This window comes from Simochromis diagramma, unplaced genomic scaffold, assembly GCF_900408965.1.
Source record: "Simochromis diagramma unplaced genomic scaffold, fSimDia1.1 OVJJ01000150.1, whole genome shotgun sequence".
NCBI classification, from domain to species: Eukaryota; Metazoa; Chordata; class Actinopteri; order Cichliformes; family Cichlidae; genus Simochromis; species Simochromis diagramma.
In genome coordinates, this window is record NW_024387083.1 from 2,078,109 (window position 1) to 2,099,826 (window position 21,718).

Consider the following 21,718-nt stretch of genomic DNA (forward strand, 5'->3'; position numbering starts at 1 on the left):
CTTCATCACTGCACATGAAAAGAGAAACTCTAAAGAAGCTTTTTGTATTCCTGCAGAATTGTGCAGGTCTGTCCATGTAGATTTCAGAATCTATACATAGTTGTAGGCTTAACATTTGAGCCCCTGTATTGTTTGGTGAGGTGGAGCCCGAGACAGCCGGATTTTAAAATATTCATATGTGGGACATGGGATTTCTAGCCCGTTCATTCCTTGCACTCATGAAAGTCTGTCTGTCTGCAGGAAATAAGTGATTTTCAATGACTAAGACTCCCAGAGGCGGTGTGTGCACGGTGCAGCTCTTTAGTATAAAAGCAGCCAGTCGCACTCGCGCCTCACAGAGAACATGCTTGTGCAATGCAACAGAGAGGCTGCTTGTTCTGAGAGAGGCGCTCATTACGTAGTTTTCTAATGAGGAAACACTCCAGGTGAAGGAGTCATCGTTCTCGGGCGCAAAACAAGACAAAATAAAAAACAGCTTGGATTAACGTGCTTTCACGTGCATCGAATCATTCCCATGGATTTTACATTGCACAGGTAAGCAGAGTAGCTTTTAAAATGTTAACTTTACATGAAAAATGTGTGTGTTTTGTTCTTCTTTTATATCAGAAGATAGAAAACCTATGACTGCCCACTTTAAAGCAAACTCTTTAAAAATGTAAAAGAAACGACTAAACTAAACTTCTGTGTGTCCCTATGGGCTTTCAGCATTTTTTAATAGTTCTTTTTTTACTCATGTTTCTGATGATATGTTAGCAGGCACAGAATAATATGGGGTTCAGATAAAGAAACAAACCACAACTAAATCTTTAAATGTCTTTTGATGGACAGATGGACTCTCAAAGTGTTTAGATTAGAAGACATAATTTTTCTCCCCTGTGTATAGATTGCTGTCTCTGCAGCATGCGCGAGTCTGCATGTATGATTTCCTCTGTTTTGATTTAACCTAGTGATAGTTTTGTTGCTGCCTCTGCTGTACTGTAACTACACTTTAAAGGAATGTGTGTAGCAGTGTCTTGATGGCTGTCAGAACTTGTTCAGACTTCTCTTCTCGACTGCTATGAAAAGATAAGTGAGGCTATTTGCTCCGAGCCGTCTGAGGGTGCCCAGAACAAATTTGTGGCTCTCGAAATGTAAGTCACGTTATCCCGAGCACCTTTTGCCTGCTCTAACTGAGAAGACAGTAAATAAACAGTTGTTGTTATTTTAATGCTGTTCCCATGTACACACACCTGCTGGTCCTCCAGGGGTACGTGGTGATTAAACACGTGAAAGAGCTGTTTGAATGTTCTCAGAGAGCAAGTAGAGGGCGGACTGGGTGTGGATCTTGAGGATTAGGGTGTTTGTTTGGGTTTTCTTTTTTTTAAATTTAAACTATTGGCCAGCTGTGATGCTTACCAGTGGTATAAACAGCTGCAACGAGTTTATGCTGCTTGGTCATAGTGGATTTATGTGGTGGTGGACAGTCATGCATAACGATTTGCATAATTTAGACAAGTTGGAGCATCGTTCAGGTCATATATATTCTTCAGATGTTCAGTGTGGGTGGGATAGAAATGTTACAGCTGAAAAAAATCCTAAAATTATCAACTGGATTGAAAGTAAAAATCAGAACTTGTTTTTTTCCTCCCCTGATGAATCGGTCAGTTTTGCGACACTGGTTAGATATCTGGTGGTTTGTGCAGTTACAGTTGTGAATGAATTAATGAAAAATGAATTAAATTAGGAAGCTTCTGAGTCTCACGTTTATGCTTGTAAGTCAGAGGGAAGACCCTAAGAACATGCTAACAATCCTTTTTTCCCCTCTCAGTGTGTCCACAGCTAAAAGACCCACATCAGTTCGAGAGTCCGGTGGTGATGCTGGCAATGCAGCACTCCAACTCCTCAGGCATTAGTGCCTTACTTCCCTTCTCTAACCACACCGCCGTGGCAAAAGAGCCTAAGATGGAGGCCGTAGTAACAAAAAACACCACCCAACCCCGAAACAACCCCACAGCTGCTGGCCTAACTATGACACTGGGCATCATTTTCAATGTGGTAGCCCTCATCATTCTTGTCAAGGCTTACAACCGTTTCCGTCGGCGGACAAAGGCGTCGTTTCTGCTCTTTGCAAGCTCCCTGGTTGCCACAGATCTGGCTGGACATGTTATCCCCGGATCCCTGGTGTTGAGTAGATACTCTACAAGCACAGAGGCAGAAGCCGGCCTGGGCTCGGGTTTTCAAGATAATTCTACAGATCAAGATGCCTCCTGCTTGTTTCTGGGGGGCTGCATGGTGTTTTTTGGCCTGTGCCCACTCTTCCTAGGCTGTGCCATGGCCGCCGAGCGCTGCCTGGGCATCACCAGTCCTTTGCTGCACGCTCGTCTGGTGACCACAGCTCGGACAAAGATGGCGCTAATACTGATCTGGCTCCTAGCTTTGTGTGTAGCACTTCTACCTTTCATCAGTCTTGGTGATTATACATCCCAGTTCCCAGGGACTTGGTGCTTTATCAGGGTGATGGAGGGCACTAAAGCCACAGATCTGGCCTTTATGATATTATTCTCTGGACTGGCTTTGAGCTCGCTGGGCCTGGCCTTTGTGTGCAACACCATCAGCGGGATCACACTGGTGAGAGCCCGGCTAAAGAGGTCCTGCTCCCAGCGGTACACGACCAGGTCTCATGACACGGAGATGGTGGTCCAGCTGGTCGGAATCATGGTCACTTCCAGCATCTGCTGGAGCCCTCTGCTGGTGAGTGTGCGGGACCTTTGATCACGTTTGACAGAGCTGATGCAGTATATGATAAAGGTGTGAATTTTCAAAACACAGTTTCTGACATTTAGCACCAATATGAGCTTTTAAAACTTGTATTTTTCTCTTATATTGTCATTTAAAGGCACCATTATATATATGTATATATATATATATGTGTGTGTGTGTGTGTGTGTGTGTGTATATATATATATATATACACACACACACATATATATATATATAGATATATATATATATATATATATATATATATATATATATAGAGAGAGAGAGAGAGAGAGAGAGAGAGAGAGAGAGAGAGAGAGAGAGAGAGAGAGAGAGACTCTACACCAGACTGTTTGATGAAAGTTGTGATGTTGGCTTAAATATTGCTTTATGCTTGTTCGAAGATAAATGAGCTTACATAACTTTGCATGTATTTGTTATGAGCCTAAAGGTTCTTCTTCTTTTTTTCTTCTTTTTTTTAGATCTTTGGATTGATATCAGCTGTACGGTCCTACACCAGCTCCACATTTAGTGACAAAGAGACTTACAAACATCTCATGATGACAGGTGTCCGAATGGCCACCTGCAATCAGATCCTGGACCCGTGGGTTTATATCCTGCTGAGACGTGCCATCCTCAGAAAAATCTACCGCATCACTAAAAAGCAGGCCAGCTTCAAGGGAAGCACTCTCCGGCGCTGGGATTTCGGCTCCTTTCAGAACTCAGAGAAAAAAAAAGTTGATCCCAAAAGTTTTAAATAAAAAGAGCATAAGCCGCCCCGGTTTAAATAAAACTGTTATTGTGAGTGGGGATGTCAAATGTTCTGAGCTGGACGATCACCTACTGGCTAAGGAGAACCTCTTGTGGTTTTACAAGGGAAAAAACGCTGACTACGGTAAAGAGAAGAGTTTGTCCTGCTTGAAAGCAGATGTAAAAAATGAAAAAGACACTATGAGCAGGACTCTTCCGTGTTCCCATTTCCTAAAGTAAAGACTATTTAATCTTAAAGAAAACATCTCAACTAAAAAGTTTGGCCTTTGATGTTGTCTTTTTCTTTTACTTCTCTGAGGTAATGTAAATGACTTGTGTAAATGCTTAGGCAACAGCAAAAAGATGTGAAAAACTCCACGTATGTGCACAGTGGAGGGTTGTGACATGAATGTGAATAAGCGTCTTTACTGTGTATTTGTTAATGTATCAGTAGTGTATCTACTTTTCCCCGAGTGTCCAGGGGCTGAAGTGAAGCTATGTGCTGCAAAAGCTAACTGAATGTGACATTGTGTTTTCTTTTTTTAAAGGGAATGTAATAAAAAGTTGTATTGTCTCATTTTAAATTTTCATTTTGATCATTTTTGTACAAGATGTGAAAAAGTTTCCTTTATTTATAAAATATTTCCCAAAATTTAGTTTATAATGGCAGTTATTGTGAATGTTTTAGGCTCAGTTTCAAATTTAGACTTAGCCTTTAAACCTTATTTTGGGCAGTAAACCACAATGTTTTTGCTAGGAGATAGGCAAGAAGATCAAATCACAGCAGGCAACAGGTTAGCTTAGCTTAGCACATTAGATAGCTCACTCTGTCCAAATTTTTTGAAACCAGCACAGATTTCTTTGCTCTTACAAAATAAAAGCTTCAATTTGTGGAGGGGAGGGGGGTTGTGTCTTAAGCCTACAATATAGAGTGACTTGATGCTCTTGACCTGTACTTATAACATGCGGTGGAGATGGATAGCGAATGAGTAACAGCTTCTAACTTCCCACAAGCACTCATTTATTTAAAATATCAAAAATAAAAGTGCTACCTCTACCACGCATTACTTGACAACACTCTAGTCCGCGTACCCACGTAAGAATCCATTACAGAGATGGTAGAAGAAGAACAAAAACGGGGGTGACGCACCAGTCATGAGACAGGAGGCGCCGCCGTGCGACGATACACTGCATTACAACAGCAACTGTTACAAACTGAAAACCTTTAATGTTAATTAGTGAACATTAGCTTTTAAAATCTACAGTAAAGTTAAAGACAGTAGCAACAAAGAGGGAAAGTGAATCTTTAACATATTAATTTTATGCAGGTTAATCTGCTGTGAAGCGGTCAGGGCTGCACAGCAAAAGAACAAAAAAAAAAATGCTGTTCAAACAGTTTTGTGCATTCCAGAGCAAAAGGGAGGTGTATGCTACCACTCTAAACTCCTCAAGGTCAAAAGTTAAAAGATCTCAGTTTAACCACTCGTTATCTTATGGGAACAGAGTCGTTCAGTCTGTGTTAGAATTTTCCATCACAGCCTTAATGGGACTGTTAGTCTGATTTTGCACTTTTGGACAAACACAAACAAGCTGTTTGTCATTGTTATCAATCTTTTTGCTAACCCACATATGGGTTCTTACATCATATAAATGAGAGAAGTGTATTTTTAAGAGTTGGAAAACCTTAGAAATGGCAGTGGTTCATGTGGATATATATTTCCCTAAAAGGTAAACTATGTGTTGTTGCAACACAACTGGTGACCTACCCAGTGTGTACCCTGCCTCTCACCCTATGATAGATTTTTTTATATGCGTCACAATAATATATTTTTTTATAAAGCCAATCACAGAGTCTGACATTGTGCTTAAATGCGTTTTTCTCAAAGTTTGCATGAAGTCTTGGAACTGAACTGAATCACAAAAATAACAATAGTTTTCATAAATTATATATAACGATAACTTGGTGATAGACCTTTGATAAAAAAGTATCTGATGGTGTGTCAAAATCAACTGTTTGACTTCCAGATACCCAGCACAGTAACAATGTAATGCTGAAATGTTTCGAGTTTTCGTGAGCTGATTAGAACTGAGTTTGATAAGATGTGAGACAATTTTAATTTGAAAAGACTATTCCAGACTGTAATACTATACCTGGATCAAGAAAAGTATTCTGTGATATTTTCTTTATAATTTCTGCAACCCCTTTTTTCATACAAGATACCAAAGCTACTTTTTCTTTTTAAAGTAGCTTTTTCCACTACTTTTTAGACCAAATCCTTAAATAACTGTCATTATTCTTGCGGGGGAAACTTTATGGATATCTCTTACAGTAACACACAAGCGGTGGAAATGACTACGAATATTTGTTATGTAATATAACTGTCGTGACAATAACATTAGTCCCAAACATTGCTGAATCAATCAGCCAAGTGTTTAGAATTCAATGCCTTGATTATTAGCCACGCCCCAAAGACGGTGTTCCGCTTTTCTATTTGTAAATATTCAAGTCACGTGGAAATTTAGTCCAATAAGCACCATTCTCTTCCCAGATCGTGGGTGTTTCCATTTGTGCTCCTGCTGCCGAGACCGGGAGCTAGCGTGAAGCGCTGTGTTAACGACACAACGGTAAGTAACAAGAAAAGATCCGAAATAATAACTTTAAGTATTTAGGAATGAACATACTAAGGAAGCTGCCTACCAAAAGTAGTTCAGAAGCTCGACTGTATATTCTGTCCTGGGCTCGTAGATTTCAGACGTTGAGCTTTTTTTTGCCATTGTTCGGCAAAGCTAGCATGCTAGTGCTAACTGTAGCTGAGGTTTCAATGGGGTCTCGTTTTGTCTCCTCTACCATTTTGGTGTCTGATAAGCAGCAGACAAGTACTTAAATTCAAAATTCTCAGTTAATGTGCATCATATCATCGAGTTTTGCAATTGGCAGGAATAATGGTAACACACATGGCTGTGTTTCCCGATTTGTGGAGCATGTCTGCGCAGCTTTAAACCGCAGTCGGTCGGTTTTTGTCGGGGATGCGAGCTAGCTGCCGTCAACAGCCAGACTCTGCGCCGAATTAAAATGGCGTCTGTTTTTAAATCCACGAGTTGGAGCTGCGAGGGTTCGGGGACTGGTTGTTTCTTGACGTAAAGGTTACGTTTCAGTGTGAAGCTTTAGTGGCTCGTGGGGAGTGCGACATGAGCTCATTTTGGCTTTGTGCCATGTTTCGGTAAGTCGTTGACAGGTTGGAGCGTAGAAAACGAGGCAGTACGAGCCGTGTTTAAGATTTCTGCTCTTTTACGTTATGTCAGCTATGTATCCAGGTACAGAAAGGTAGACCCACGATGGGAATGCTACAGTATGTGAGACCTGTGGGTGTGTCGTTATTATTGAATGAGAAGTCCTGCCCGCCCACTTCACGCCACTATTTGATCCAGATCTTAGCGTTTTGCTGTAGTAACACAGTAGCAGCTACACTCATCACGTCAGACAACAGTGATGAACACTCAGTCATCCATGAAGGTTCTGCTGTTCCCCTCCACTCACATTAATCTGTTTACACCAGTCTGGTTATATATTTTGGAGATATATATATATATATATATAACATAACATGATTGCCCTTTATTCTGAAATATTGTGGTTTGTAGATACGAGTGAATCGCATTAATTGCGCTTTTATTTATTACTGTGGAGCAGGCGAGGCTGGGCCTGTTTAGTGCCTGAGGCTTGTAAATTTGTGTCAACTATGTTGCTGCAGCTGGAGGCCAGAGATGCCAGTGAAGTGTAAAAACATTTTCACCTCTGAGCCACTGAGTGTCGAACAGCGACAAACTTGAAATAAAAAAAAAAAATGTTGGTTTTAATTTTGCCCTGATTTTTGATTTTTTTTTTTTTTTTATTTCCATCCTGCAGACTCGGACAGCAGCAAAGTCATCTGCTGCCAAGACGGCCATTTTAATACTGTGGGTCACTGGATAAAGCAGCCGTCACGGTCTCCACAACAGCAATGGTAAAATTTTCATTTTTCAAGTCTTACTGCGCGTTGTTTATAGGGTAGAGGATATCCAGGCATTTATATTAAATACCAGTGTTAACAGGACAAATGATTGTGACCCATCTGATGCAGCCAGCATGTTGTTGTTCCATGATGCCCGGGGCTTTGGGAACACATGCTGGCTGCTTTCACATCACTGCCATCACTCTCCCATAATTTGGCTTTGGTTGCCTGTGCATACCCTCTGCTTGTGTAATGACTAGTTTTAGAAGCTTGACCTCTGTGTTCAGTATTTCAATTCATCAAACAAGGTCAGAGGAAGGCGGTCTTAGTTTGGTGGCCCGTTTAATCTTGATAAATGTTTTTTCCAGGTTGAGCAGGAGCTATTTCATAAAGCTGGATTAGTAAAGTTAGTTGAATAACTGGTCTGATTAGAACCTCAACTGAAGTTTGAGGAGCTGCTGCATAAATGTGTTAATCTGGTTAATTCTCCCAGAGTAATTCAAGATGAGGTATTGATGTATTTTCAAGAGTAAAAGTTAGACTTTTATTTGTGGAATGCGAGGTAATAAATCTCGTGCACATTCTTGTCATGCATTGAAGTCTGGGTAGTGTTATGATGGGAATGCTTTGATTGAAACTAGTCTCGTCTAGCCATGTGACAGATATGTTCCCTTAAATTCACACTGTTGTTTCTTTTCACCACTAGCCACCACCAATGCGCCACCGCGCCATGCGTGTCTTCATGAATGACGACCGCCATGTTATGGCAAAACACTCTGCCATCTACCCGACACAGGAAGAGCTGGAAAGTGTACAAAACATGGTGTCTCACACAGAGAGAGCACTCAAGGCCGTCTCTGATTGGCTGGATAAACAGGAAAAGGGGACGACAAAGTCTGACTCAGGCACAGAGACTGATAAAGAAAGGTGAGATGTTGGAGACTTTGGTGAGTAAACAAGTACTTTTTTAAAACCAAATCTGACTTTGTTTCATTTTATTCTTCTCCACTGTGCATCCGGTGTCTTTTCAAAGTGAGCATAAGGATCAGGCCACCCGCTCTCTGCGTGGCGTCATGAGGGTGGGACTGGTTGCTAAAGGCCTGTTACTGAAGGGGGACCTGGACCTAGAGCTGGTGCTCCTTTGTAAGGACAAGCCTACCATCAGTCTGCTGAAGAAGGTGTCTGAAAACCTTGTTACACAGCTCAAGGTGAGAAGTGTGACGATTCACTCTATATTCGGAAAAGTTTTAACTATAACATTGCTATTTCAGATAACTTGAAACTAAACTAAAACTAGATGTGATTTAACACAAATAAAAATAAAAAGTAGACTTAGAAAAAGGCAAATTAAGTGAGCAAACATTTATAAACTATTAGTTTTAGTCTTTGTGGTGCATTATCAATCTGAAGCTTTGGGTCATGTCTTGATAGAGACTTGGGGTACCTACGTGGCTGTGGTGCTACTTGTATTGTAATGCCTGTAAAGTCTTAGCCTTATCAAACATATTTCTCATTATAGTAATTGGAAAAACTAAAACGGCCCATTTTAGAACAATAACTAAACTGAAACAAGCAGAAGCTGAAAGCTAACTGAAATTAAACTGAGTTGGGAAAATTATTTTCAGTTTTGACATGACTGATGTTTTGGGTGTCCGTGTCATCCTGTGCAGTAAGGACAAACAAAACTTCCCACTGGCAGCATGCACACAAGCAGTGACTCCGACCCAAAAAGCAGCCCCTGTTTCTGTGAGCTGGGAAGAGGAAATGTAAAGCTTAAATGAATTCAAGGCTGCAGTAAACCAATGAAAATGTTATTTGGCTGAAATCATCCGCCTGCCAGTATTTGTATTTTAAACGTATTGATTAACATTGTGTTAGGCCCGGAAAGCTTGTATTTTTGGGTTAGCCCTTCACACTTGGGAGTACGCTTTAATTAAAATTTCAGTAAATGTAAGCATTAAATAAGGTAATCAGAAGCGTCTCGCTTGGGTGAAAACTCCTCTGACCCAAAAGTGTCTGCAGACAGACACATTTGTGGGAACAATGATAGTAATGGGTATTATGGAAAAGCTAGTCGTTGCCTTTGTTCTTATGAAAGTGAAATCTGCGATTGCCTCACCAGTGAGAATTTGGTTGGATGAGAACATATCCATTGATATAAGCCTTGAGATTACATCTGTACTGGTATGTAAACTGTTGGGGAAAGTTACTGGTAGCAGTTTTAATAAAACAAAATGATCTAGGACCAAGAATCTATTTGCTAGCTTCATAGATTTCTATAATAACTCAATATCTTTAAAATGAAACAAGACATTAGGGCTTTTTATAAACCCAAATTTAGAGGAAAAAGAGATTTCCAAGTTTTCATTCTGGATCCCTGAGTAGTGTTATGTTGTTAAGGAAATCCTACAGTTGTATAGTCTTTGGTATCCCTACACGTGTCCTCCATGACTGGATAAGTTAAAGAAACCAGTGTCAAGTCTTTTTTTTTTTTTTTTTTTTTTTTCCTGTTTTTTTTTTTAACTGTACTGATTGTCTTGTTTTCTTTCTTTCAGTTGATCACAGAAGACAAGTATGTGGTGACCCAACAGATCCGTGAAGCTAGCATCGTCATAAAGAACACCAAGGAGCCCCCTCTCACCCTCACAATTCACCTGACGTCCCCTTTGGTCCGTGAAGAGATTGAGAGGGCTGCAGCTGGAGGTAAGCTCCTGATTGAAAGCCTCAGTGTTTTTCTTTTCTTTTTCTTCTTTCTTCTTTTTCCCCTCTTTTTAGTGGCACCCTGTTTCCAGCAGGGAGGCCAGGCAGGTAACCAGCCTAGACAGATATTGTTTATTGGGCCTTCAATGGAGCTAGAGGACAAGAAATGCAGTCACATAATGAAAGTGTGCTATGCTTATAGCTCTCTAGACACTCTCGTAGTTCCATGTAATGTAATTGGACATTTTTGATGGCCCAATATACAGTATAGGGCAGGTAGTTTACTGACTTCTGAAGACGTGGCTTTCTCTTCCCCCTTAATGATCAAGGTCACCAAAGAAATGAAGGCTTACTGAGAATTTAACCAAATACAAAAAGAGAGACCACTTTGTTTGCATGTGTTTTATCATTGATGATGAACAGTTTGCATTGCAGCAAAAATGAGTAGCAAAACGTGCAGTGACACCCAGCAGTGGGCTATTGACAGTCTCTGATGTTGTTGAGCAGGGAAGGCTCGGGGTTACAGATAATGACAAGGGACACTTGAAATTGCCTGTCCAACCACACCCAAAAATCCAGGGGTTGGTCCCACATGTCAGCTAGTAATAATTAATGGCAATGTGAAACATGTAGTTATTTGGATTATTGGTAGCTATACAACAAAACATTTGTATTTTGCGTTTTTTGAGTTTTCAACAATAGACCTCTACCTTGACTTTATCTGTAGCTTCGTGCTCACAGTGAGGCCCAGTTTGGGACTTTGTTTAATTTTTTCTTTTTAAGCCATCAGTTTTGCTGCAGTGTGGACTTTTTTTTTTATACCCACCTTTTGTGTATCTGATCATTTTTGCCTGTGGTTTCAATTCTGATTCTCTCTGTCAAGCCTTCTAGTTTGTCAATTTTTAGGGACGCTGGACCTTTGACCAACTGGCCGCTCTCTGTCTCGGAAGGGGCAAAGCGCAGTGTACCCAATCTAGGGGTGAAGGGGAGGGGCTCTACCTCCTGTTAGCGCCAGAAAAAGAAAACTAGACCGTTTTAGGCAATGAAACTAAAGCATCATTTGAGTTGAAGCGGCTATGGAGAGACAACCTCCCATTTGATGCAACCTATAAATCCCTTTATAAAGTCGCCTTTCTACGTCAGGGATTTATTTTTATTTCTTGTAATCTCTTATTTTTTACATATTCCAGTTACAACGCACTCTGCATTACAGTCACTCCGGTGGAATTTAAGTGTAATTGTTACGTGCCGGGTCATGTCAAACCATATTAACTGGGAGGTTGGGAGTGTTTGGTGGTTCTCCAGTGGAGGGGTCCCCCTCCCCTTTCCCCTCCTGGCTGTGGTTTGGGAAGGCTGCCTGTGTTCCCCCTGGCCGGCTGACAGAACTCCCCTTGGTCAAACTGTACCTTGTCTTCTTATTCCACCTGCCAATAGAAACGCTTTCAGTCAACGATCCCCCGGATGTTCTGGACAGGCAGAAATGCCTAACTGCCTTGGCGTCTCTCCGCCACGCTAAGTGGTTCCAGGTTTGGATCTTGTCTTTATTTGTCTCTAAAACAGAAGTAGTTTTGAGTTTGGTTTTATGCTGTTTGTCTTTTATTTGGGCGTTCCATGTGTTTTTTGTTTTTCTTTCTTTTTTTTTTAAATTTACTCTTTTGAAGTGTACTTCCTGTAGTAATTCTTGATGACCTGGATGTTTGTTTCTTAGGAAACCTTTGTCATCGCACTGTTGTAGAGTTGTTTTACTCACATAACAGATTTTTATTGCTTTATCATTTCATAAACTGAGAAATTGTTGCTTTTCGGTCCCTGATTTTCTTTGTTTTCACATTTAGCTTAACAGCTTCTAACTCAAATCAGTAAAAAAAAAAAAGGGGGGGGAGGACTAATCCATGGTTTGTCCAGGTGCAATATTTCTCTAATGTCAGTGTTGCTGTGAGTGCTTTGTCATTATTTTCACACTTCTGCAAGTCGCAAGCTCCACTTTTGGTAGAGAAAGGGTTCCTTGTAGTTAACTGTGTTTGATTATATCTCATTGTAGTATTTTCGCCTGTTTCATTTCTGGCTTTGACACTATAACGATCAGTGCTCCATCTCTGCAGCTTGTTATTGTAGAGTATGTGGCCTCAGCTGTTTCTGCTCTCTGGCTGTTTCTGTTACTCTGTGTGCCACAAAAGCAGCAGAAATATTGCACCTCGAGTCATATTTTAAACTTCCTTTGCCACTAACTTAGTCATGGCCTCTTTTAATGACAGCACATGTATGCATATCCTCTGAAATAACACACTTGTTAATCATTTTAAAGTTGACATAAAGTTTGAGGTGGCTTTAGTCGCACATTCATATGCATGCGTTTTTTCCTACAAGCAGTAACTACACCATCGATCATGTTGGCTATTGATTTGCAGACATAATTAGGCTTTTCCACCAAAGTGATCAAACATCATTCTGTCACCTAATCTCTCTGGACATTTACCATAATGACAAAGCTAAGCTGCTGTAGTCTGTGTGGCTTCATTTTTATCTTTCCACATATTTGAATATTTATCTTGCTTTTTGTTGCGTACAGTCTGCTTTTCTGTTGTGTTGTTGTTTTTGTTTTTTTCTTGTTGTTTTGTTTTTTGTTTAACTAAGGCTGTTTGTGCCCCTCCCCCCACCCCTTCTTGTTTCCTCAGGCTAGAGCCAATGGGCTTCGCTCCTGTGTCATTGTCATCCGGATCCTAAGGGACTTATGCGCCCGCGTCCCAACATGGGCCCCCCTCCGGGGCTGGGTGAGTAAAAGAAAACCTTATAACAAAAAAATAAATTTTAGATAGATATGCGCTGATTGTGCCTTTTTAAGACTATCAAATATGTTGAATAAATATTGCCTAAGGCTGATGAAAATGTCAAAAAAGAAACTTTAAAATTCCTTTGTTGCTTTCAAGACACCACTATCTCACGTTTTAATACTGTGACCTGAAATCTCTTTGTGTAAGTAACTGGGCTTAAAAATAGCATCCTATCTCTCATGCTTTGCAGCCATTGGAGCTGATCTGTGAGAAAGCCATTGGCACAGGGAACCGGCCCATGGGTGCAGGAGAGGCTCTGCGGAGGGTTTTAGAATGTCTGGCTTCAGGAATCCTCATGGCAGGTATACACCTGAGATCTCTTCTCAAAACTTTAATTGTGCAAGTGTAATTGTACTTGTTTAGTTTGTGTGCTTATTTCTAAGCACACGCCAATGCTGTCGTTTGTTTATGTTGTAAGATGGGCCTGGAATTTCGGATCCATGTGAGAAGGAGCCAACAGATGCAATTGGTCATTTGGACCAGCAGCAAAGAGAAGACATCACAGCAAGTGCACAAGTTAGTGGGTGTGGGTGTGGCAGCAGCAGTGCCTCAAAAAGGCCCCAAGAGGCTGGCTACAAAAGCAAGCTCATGTCCATCAACATCTGTGTTCAAATTCCCAAATATGCAGCAAAGGAAGAAAAATCATGTTTACAGCCTGGTACAAAAAAACAGCCCAACATGATCTACATGGAGAGAGATTTGTTTATTTTATATTTTTAACTGATTTCAAATTTAGGTTTAAAATTGGGGTCATTGGGGGAAAAAAAAAAACAAAAAACTCCAGTACTTTCAAACTCTATTGCTTAACTTGAATTAACTGGTTTCTATGATGCAGTCAAGCAGTTTATGGTTGCAGCATGCTGATGAGTTTTGCTAGCCATAGCTGGTGACTTAGCACTTTACCCTGTTGTCCAAATAGTCACTTCTGACTTAAAATAAACGACTAAACAAAAGAAATGGCTCAGACACTAACAACAGGGCTTCATAAACCAGTGAGTGATGTCACAGTGTCTGTGTCCTTCTTTCATATACAGTCTGTGTTCTGCATATTCATAAATGGGTATATAGTTAACATCATGTGTTTGTTGTCCTCAGCATGCCTTAAGACTGTCAGCTTTTGGACAGCTTCACAAAGTGCTTGGAATGGATCCACTTCCTTCTAAGATGCCCAAGAAACCTCGACCTGAGACTCCTATCGATTACACAGGTAAACCTGAGATTTAAGTCGTCTACAAAAGCACATTAGACATGGAAGTTTTGTCTGTGCATGGTGTATATTTAATATGTATTTAGTATAATTTGAATGATCTCATTGCACAACTTCGGTTGTTGTGTTTCAGTGCAAATCCCACCCAGTACAGCATATGCACCACCAATGAAGAGGCCTATCGAGGAAGAAGAGGGTACTGATGACAAGAGTCCCAATAAAAAGAAGAAAAAGCTGCAGAAGAAATGTAAGTGCTCTTTTAGCTCAAGTTGCATGTGAACCTTTAGCATGCGTGTGTGTGTGTGTCTGTCATTGATAATGTTACTCAAATATGTTCCTTTCTTTTTGAATTAAATTAACAATTTTGATGTTTGTTCACTTTCAATAGGTTAAAAAAGATGTTTGGTTTTAAAAATTATAACTAGATTATTACTTTCTGGTCAAAGAAATTTCACTAGTCAGATAATTAAAGTAAAACATTTTGATTTTACTGTATGTTATTATTGTTATCGTAATGCTGTTTTTCTGACTTTATCACCAGCTGCAGAGGAGAAGGCTGAGCCTCCCCAAGCCATGAATGCCCTAATGAGGCTCAATCAGTTAAAGCCAGGACTACAGTATAAGCTGATCTCCCAGACTGGCCCAGTTCATGTTCCTGTCTTTACAATGGCTGTAGAGGTAGATGGCAAGACATTTGAGGCTTCAGGCCCATCAAAACGCACTGCCAAGCTGCACGTAGCTGTAAAGGTAGGCAAAACATTTGCAAGACTGTCTGAAATGCATATTAGATTTCATTGTTGCCTTAAACCTCAGTGTCTTTTTCTTATTCTGTCTTTTTGTAGTTAGACTTTATTCTTGCGTCTTTTTAACCTACACTGAATCTTCTGTGGGCACCTTTTAGGTTTTACAGGACATGGGCCTGCCCACTGGAGTAGAACTAAAGTCTCCTGAGCCGGTAGTAAAAGCAGACGAGGCAGTAGTAGCAAACACTGTGGAACAACAGAAGCCAGTAGTGCCACCTGTCGAAACTATCACTGCTGCCGCAGGAGCAGCTAATGCAGAAAGCACTGAAGCTGCAGAGGTATGTGTGTCAGCAACCAGCTTTTGGGTTGTTTCCTGTACTGCTCAATGTGTCATTTTACCCACCAACTCTTTCTTATCAGACTGCTCGCCAGCAGGGACCAATCCTCACTAAACACGGCAAGAACCCAGTGATGGAGCTGAATGAGAAGCGTCGAGGCCTCAAGTATGAGCTCATATCAGAGACCGGCGGCAGCCACGACAAACGTTTTGTCATGGAGGTGGAGATCGACGGGCAGAAGTTCCAGGGCACAGGATCCAATAAAAAGGTGGCTAAGGCTTATGCAGCTCTGGCTGCACTGGAACGGCTCTTCCCTGAAGGCTCAGCACCTGAGGCTGCTAAAAAGAAAAAGGGACCACCCATGGTAAGCATCCCATTTCAAAAGTCCAGGCCCAAGATTTTTGCTTAAAGCATGTTTGTAGTTAAAGTAACTGTGGTGCATGTTGTATTTTGTGTACATCAGTTCCTGCACAGCTCAGTGGTAATGCACCATGACAGTGATGAAAGAGTAACATCCAACAAGTTTACATCTTGCGTCTTGCAGTGAAGTAAAGTTGTAGGGTCTTGTGTTTGGGGGGGGGGGGGGTTCTGTATTGGAACATCATATTAAAATGGCAGTAAAAGCCGTAACGATTGGACACACAACACGCCAACTTAAGAGCTGCATGACCAGCCGAAGTGCCAAAAGAAGATTGTCATGTGACGTCAAAATAAGCTCATGGCCATAATGGCCACATTACTGCTCAAATAAAAAAAATGAGGAGTTAAAATTAAACATGCTCTGTTCATCTATTTGAGTTAATTACTGATGTTAGAAAGGATTGTGTCACATCTTAAAAACATGAGACAGTTGCCTCTTAACAGGCTGACAAGTGAATTCTATCTGAAGGATGCACAAGAGAAGTATCTGCCAAAAAACCAAAGGGGGAAAAACACTTTAATGAGCATCTTTCTTCAATGCTCTCTTCGACTCCCACTGCTATCTTGGATTTGGTTGTCAAGAGAAAATTCTAGTCCATTGTAGGGCTTGCAATAAATGGAAATCTTCTGGTTAATGGTGGCAAACGCTGGCTCTCCTGATAAGATAATCTGCAATTCATCCATGTTATGTAGCAAAATACTATCTTGAGTGGATGCTGTTAGCCAGTTTACCCAGACTGTTGAGCTGATCTGGTAACTACTTAATCTGCTAATGGCATGAACTATGGCTAGGTTACAGCTAACTGGTTAACTGTTTTGTTTGCTAACGCTATTAATAGCAAAAGTATAATGGTATTGATTTGAACTCTTTACCCTTGAAAGGCTACCATGAGTATCCCTTGAAGCTCTTTTCTGCGCAGAGTGCTTCCTGTCATATTTTAGGCCTGCTTATAGAACAAATTGACTGGGTTTGCAACAGAAGTTAGCGAAGGTGGTCTGTGCCTGTGCAGCTACCCTTTGAAAACAAACTACTGTAATAGTCATCAATGTCTTTATTGGTATTAACTGAGGTGTTGAAACTTGCCATTAAAGGTACAGGGGAGGTCATCAAATGTTGTCTTTATGACGTAAAGAGTTAAGATATCAGAAAATAAGGTACCGCACAACGCTAAGATGAATAACTAACATTTGCTAGTGTTATTACTCATATGGGGAAGTTGACTAGCTGTAAAATATAGTTATCTAACATCTACTTTTGTCATTATTACTGAAACACAGGTATGCAGAAAGTTATGCTGAACTCCTTTTAAGTGATGTTCATTTCCTCTTTAGCACACGCCAGGGTTTGGCATGATGGGAGCCCCTGGACCTGGAGATGTCGGCGCCCCCAGGGGCAGAGGGAGAGGAGGGCGAGGTCGTGGAAGAGGCAGAGGTTTCAATAACGGAGGCGGCTATGGCCAAGGAGGTAAAAACAGATCCTGGGTATACTGGTACTGCTGGTAGACTTGGTCAGTGTGCTTGACACAGTGTTAAATCTCTTGAAAATAAAACTTATGTACTCCTCCTAGGTGGCTTTGGAACATATGGTTATGGGAACAACGCCAACTCCGGATACAGTGAGTGTCCATTTCTTCCTTTCTAATCTTGTTGTGGGTAAGAATGTAATCTTTGAGAATTTAGTCTCTGATTTACCCCATGAGCTTCAGAATTACATATTTTTGCCAGTTTGTTAGCATAGATGTTGTCCTCCTGCATCTGGCTAGAACTCTGGGAAATGTAGTCTATTATGTAAAAATGGTTTTTCCCCCAGCCAGCAAGACCATATGCTGGGTTGTTCCCAGTTCAGTGATTTTACATTTCTCTGCTTTAAGCCACAGGATTGAATCTGGTTTTGACAAGTCGCCTCTTATGAGTACCCCTTTCTTCGTTCTGGCAGCCTGTTCTGAGGACTGACCTACAAGAGCGTGACAGGAGCAGAGAAATCTAAAAAAAGACCAAAACAAATCAAAAATTCAGTTTGAACAAAATCTGACCAATGAGTATTTCACCTGCCACCATTATAAGGCAGGAAAAAAAAAATTCAAACTAAAATTTAAATCTAATTTTGATCATTTTTTTCCCCTTCTCTGCCCTGTCTCACTCTTTAGGTGACTTTGTCTCAGACTGCTATGGCTACCACGAGTTTGCGACATAGATGTTCCCCCAGTCTTAGAAAATCCAAAACTGTGCTGTAGCGAGGATAAAAACGGACAAAATACTCAGTAGTTTTCCCGAAGCATCACGAACTCCCCTTCACCACCAAGTCCTCAACCCTGGGAACAAAGTGACAACTACCCACTGCCCTGTCTTGCCAGTTCCTCTTGTCGTAACCATGGCACCTCGGGGAGATGACGTGCCACTTGCATGCATGTAGCCATAACGCCTTGTGTTCTCTCAAGTTGCCGTGGATGTACCCAAACTCCTGGATCTCTGCAAGCTGCAGGGCCGATTTGTTGCCGAGTATCTTCACCCGTCATACTGGGGGGACGGGGCTTGTTTCTGGAGTGTGATTAGCTGGCAGCTGGACTAGACTGCCTTTTGGATTGTTGTCAAGACCACGACGATGGCCTGGTCTCTCTTTGTCTTCATAACGTTTTCTTGGATGCAAATGCTGAGAACATTTCCACGTGGATTGCTTTTTAGTTCACTCTTAATGCTTTTTACTCACACTCATGTTTTTTCCAGTTTGCTTTTAAAAAGTGATCATGTGGTCTATTCGAAAACAACAAAAGGATCTGCTGTTTCTGTATCACATCAGCAACACTTAAGTCATTACTGCACTGAATGCATGATGTTCTTATTTTGGGGATGTCTGCAGGTTTCAGTTTTCCATCTGTATTAAGTTCTGAACTGTAGCTGTTGGAAGACAGTGGATGAATTGGAAGATCTGATGCGTGTTGGTGAAGAGAAGACTTGTTCTAGCTGTTTTTATGTTTTTGTTTTTTGTTTTTTTGTTTTTTTTAAATAAATGTGACTTCATTCATCACTGTGCTACTGCAGGCTTTGTTTTGATTGTGCATGACAATGTATTGCCATTAAGAAACATGTAGTAGGTGCAGCTGCTGCCATGCTATGTTTGTTTTTATGACCATGCAATGCCCTTGTTTCACAGATTACTACAATAACGGAGGTACAAACGGAGGACCTGGGGCATCAGCCAGCTCATCGGTTGGCCCTCCAGCTAACACAGCACTGGGCCCAGCACAGGGATCCTATGGTTCATACTACCAGAACGATGGAGCCTACACTGCCGCTTCTGCCAGCAAGCTTCTCAAAAAGAAACCCCCTATGCACAAAGGAGGGAAAGCATCTTTTCCAGGTCCCCCAGGGACAAATAGTGGGCCTGCAGGGGGCTACCAGTCTGGCAGCGGCTCAGGTCAGGGCTCCTATAACCAGTATGGCCAGGGCTACGGGCAGGGAAAGAAGAGTTTCAACCAGAACCAGGGGGGAGCAGGTGGATACTCGTACAGCACTGCATACCCGAGCCAAGTGACAGGAGGAGCTGGAGGTAATCAAGATTACAGTTACGCTGGTAAAGTGTTGGGATTTTAAGGATTCTAAGAAAAATTTTATTTATACACATTTTCATCACTAATTGTCATCGTTTTGGTTACAGGTTTCAACAACCAGTCCGGTTACAACTCACAGGGAGGTGGAGGAGGTAGCAACCAGGGCTTTGGTTCTCAGTACCACAACTCGGTGGGCTACGGCAGAGGCGACAGCAGCATGAACTACCAGTACAGATAGACTGCGTCCCTCCATCTGTGAATCTCCAGCACCAAGCACCCCGCATCAGTGTCTCAAGCCTTCTCCAAAGAAAGTGATTGACGGCTTGCCTGTGCTCTCTGCCTTTTCTATGTTTGCTTCGTATGTGCTTTTGGTTTGTATGTAGCACATGTGGGCACAAAACGAGATATCTGGACTTTGATGTGTCAGAGCCGAGTTGTGGCTGAATTTACTGGTCTGTTTCAGTGGTCTGGTCAGTGCTTAGTCTTTTTTAAAATTATATTATTATTTTCTTTTTTTTTTTTTTTTTTTTTTTTTTTTTTTTCTTTTTTTTTTTTAAATCGATACTACCAGTCCCCATTCTCATCACTAAATATGAAAGCCGATGCTACAAATCACTTGCTTGCTCTGACTTGGTTTCCTTTAACAGTTATGTGGCAACAGCATTTATTTCCACATGAAATTTGGTACAATCTTGTGGTGTTGAACTACAGGGTTGTGTGTTTTGTTTTCCTTTTGTTTTTGTAACAATTCAGTGGACCCAAAAACTACTTTTCTCCAGTGCTTGTAATTTTGGCTTATTTTGTAATTTACCTACTGTGATGTAGTTATTTTAATAAATGGTTTTGGAGATTACTGGAAAGTACACTTTACGTTCTGGTGTTTAAAGTCACATTTCTCCTCAATGTAGCTTTTGGATTGGGTGGGACTTGTTTGAGTTAATGTACAACAAACTGTTTGTATCAATAAAAGACTTTTATTTTGAATAAAAGCCTTCATTACAGTTTTGACTAAAGATATCGGCTAACAGCTATATTCATATAAAGTGGGGTATTTCACAGGTAATATTAAGCAGGCTCAAAGGAAATCGGGGAACTCTACCAAAATTACAGCTGTAAGCATTTGGAAACTGGGTAAAATAAGTTATGATTTCATTTTATTTTATTCTTTTTAAATGTTCATAGATGCCCCTAGGGTTATAAATGTCCTGTAATGTAGTGGCATCACTGAAGCAGAAAGGTTTAAGGTTAGTAACCAATAAAATAAAATATAGTCGGACTGTAACTATGTTATAGAAATAACGTTTACTCACTCATCCTTTGGTCGGCGCAGTGGACCAAACCACTTTGAGAAACGTGGGGAGTCCGTCTTTTAAAACGTATATTTATATGCATAAACATCTGCCTATTATTAAACCAGTAGCTTTCACTAAATTTAATGTTCTTGCTATTTACAATTATATAGTTATATAAAGGGATGTGCTGAGGAGGCCAAAGCGTTTTTCGCAGGAAAAGGGGATGTTAGACCACCTTGTACACCATCCGCCCATACTTGGATTGCCATGACAGCGCAATTTTAGGCTGCTTTAGGACGGTGGCTACAAAGGAAAAAAGAAGCTTAAATCGCTCTTTTTGAACTTGGTGCTACACAAAGACCCAGTGTAAGATAAGTAAGGATTACTTTGAGGTGTACATCAAGCAAAGTTTTTCTAGTAGAGTCCTAAAATAAAACTAGCTTTTATGGAGCTTGTAGGTAGCATAATAGGTCCAATTTCATCTATTGATAATGCCTGATAAACAATGTTTAGCTATGCAGGGGCGGATCTAGAGAAATTTTCTTAGGCTTGTATGGAAATCAAATGGGGTGGCAAAATCACAGCCTTTTTTTTTCTTTACACAAATGCTGGTGTTACATTGTATAATATGTATTATACATGGTTAAAATACATCAAATGCAGTAAATGTATACATGTTTCATATAAATATAGTCTACAACTGTCTTATTTTTTAGCCCACACAATTAAACATTTCAGTTACATAAAACATGGGAAATTTGATTTTATGTACTGTATAGTCTGTATAATAAATAAGTATGTAGCCCAATAAGTATAAAATCTAGCCAGCTACACAACATGAGGTGGTTCAGTTACAAACACAAGTCTAACTAAATTGTCTTATTGTCTAATTAAATTGTTACATGCTTAAATGTACACAAAATGCCAGAAATCTGAACTGTCATGGACACATTTTTTCACCAAAAACTGAAACTTAATTTTTCATGACTTATTGTACGTGGCACATGCCGCCCGACGCCACCCCAGTGGATAGTAGTAGCAGTATGTGACAAGAGTCCTTGGGTAAGACACTTCACCTACCGCCTACTGGTGATGGCCAGAGGGGCCGATGGCGCGATATGGCAGCCTCGCTTCTGTCAGTCTGCCCCAGGGCAGCTG

At 40.8% G+C, this 21,718-nt stretch overlaps 2 protein-coding genes across 3 annotated transcripts; both read left to right on the top strand.

Annotated features, from left to right (window-relative positions):
• The first annotated feature begins 326 nt into the window (after positions 1-326).
• Positions 327-4,073, top strand: LOC120742526 (prostaglandin E2 receptor EP1 subtype-like). The gene is made up of 3 exons (XM_040045878.1): positions 327-534; positions 1,808-2,730; positions 3,222-4,073. The coding sequence occupies exons 2-3, from the start codon at positions 1,855-1,857 to the stop codon at positions 3,498-3,500; spliced, it is 1,155 nt and encodes a 384-aa protein (XP_039901812.1). The 5' UTR covers positions 327-534; positions 1,808-1,854; the 3' UTR covers positions 3,501-4,073.
• Positions 4,074-5,994: 1,921 nt separating this feature from the next.
• LOC120742527 (interleukin enhancer-binding factor 3 homolog) lies at positions 5,995-20,276 on the top strand. Of its 2 annotated transcripts, XM_040045879.1 has the most exons (18): positions 5,995-6,114; positions 7,397-7,493; positions 8,188-8,408; positions 8,515-8,689; positions 10,037-10,184; positions 11,616-11,707; positions 12,857-12,952; positions 13,203-13,314; positions 13,431-13,528; positions 14,108-14,219; positions 14,353-14,466; positions 14,761-14,966; positions 15,121-15,300; positions 15,383-15,664; positions 17,053-17,185; positions 17,289-17,336; positions 18,872-19,267; positions 19,376-20,276. In XM_040045879.1, exons 2-18 carry the CDS (start codon positions 7,491-7,493, stop codon positions 19,504-19,506), a joined length of 2,547 nt encoding a protein of 848 aa, XP_039901813.1. In that variant the 5' UTR covers positions 5,995-6,114; positions 7,397-7,490; the 3' UTR covers positions 19,507-20,276. The 2 variants fall into 2 exon arrangements, with proteins under 2 accessions (XP_039901813.1, XP_039901814.1); XM_040045880.1 differs by lacking the exons at positions 18,872-19,267; positions 19,376-20,276 and adding an exon at positions 17,868-18,745.
• Positions 20,277-21,718: the final 1,442 nt, after the last annotated feature.

What these genes read in the sequence shown, in the direction of transcription:
- LOC120742526 (XM_040045878.1), top strand. Translation starts at nt 1,855, where the DNA reads ATGCTGGCAATGCAGCACTCCAACTCCTCAGGCATTAGTGCCTTACTT. An exon ending in TCTGCTGGAGCCCTCTGCTG is followed by an intron (nt 2,731 to 3,221) that starts GTGAGTGTGCGG and finishes TCTTTTTTTTAG; the next exon opens with ATCTTTGGATTGATATCAGC.
- LOC120742527 (XM_040045879.1), top strand. An exon ending in ACAGAGACTGATAAAGAAAG is followed by an intron (nt 8,409 to 8,514) that starts GTGAGATGTTGG and finishes GTCTTTTCAAAG; the next exon opens with TGAGCATAAGGATCAGGCCA. An exon ending in GAAAAAGCTGCAGAAGAAAT is followed by an intron (nt 14,467 to 14,760) that starts GTAAGTGCTCTT and finishes CTTTATCACCAG; the next exon opens with CTGCAGAGGAGAAGGCTGAG.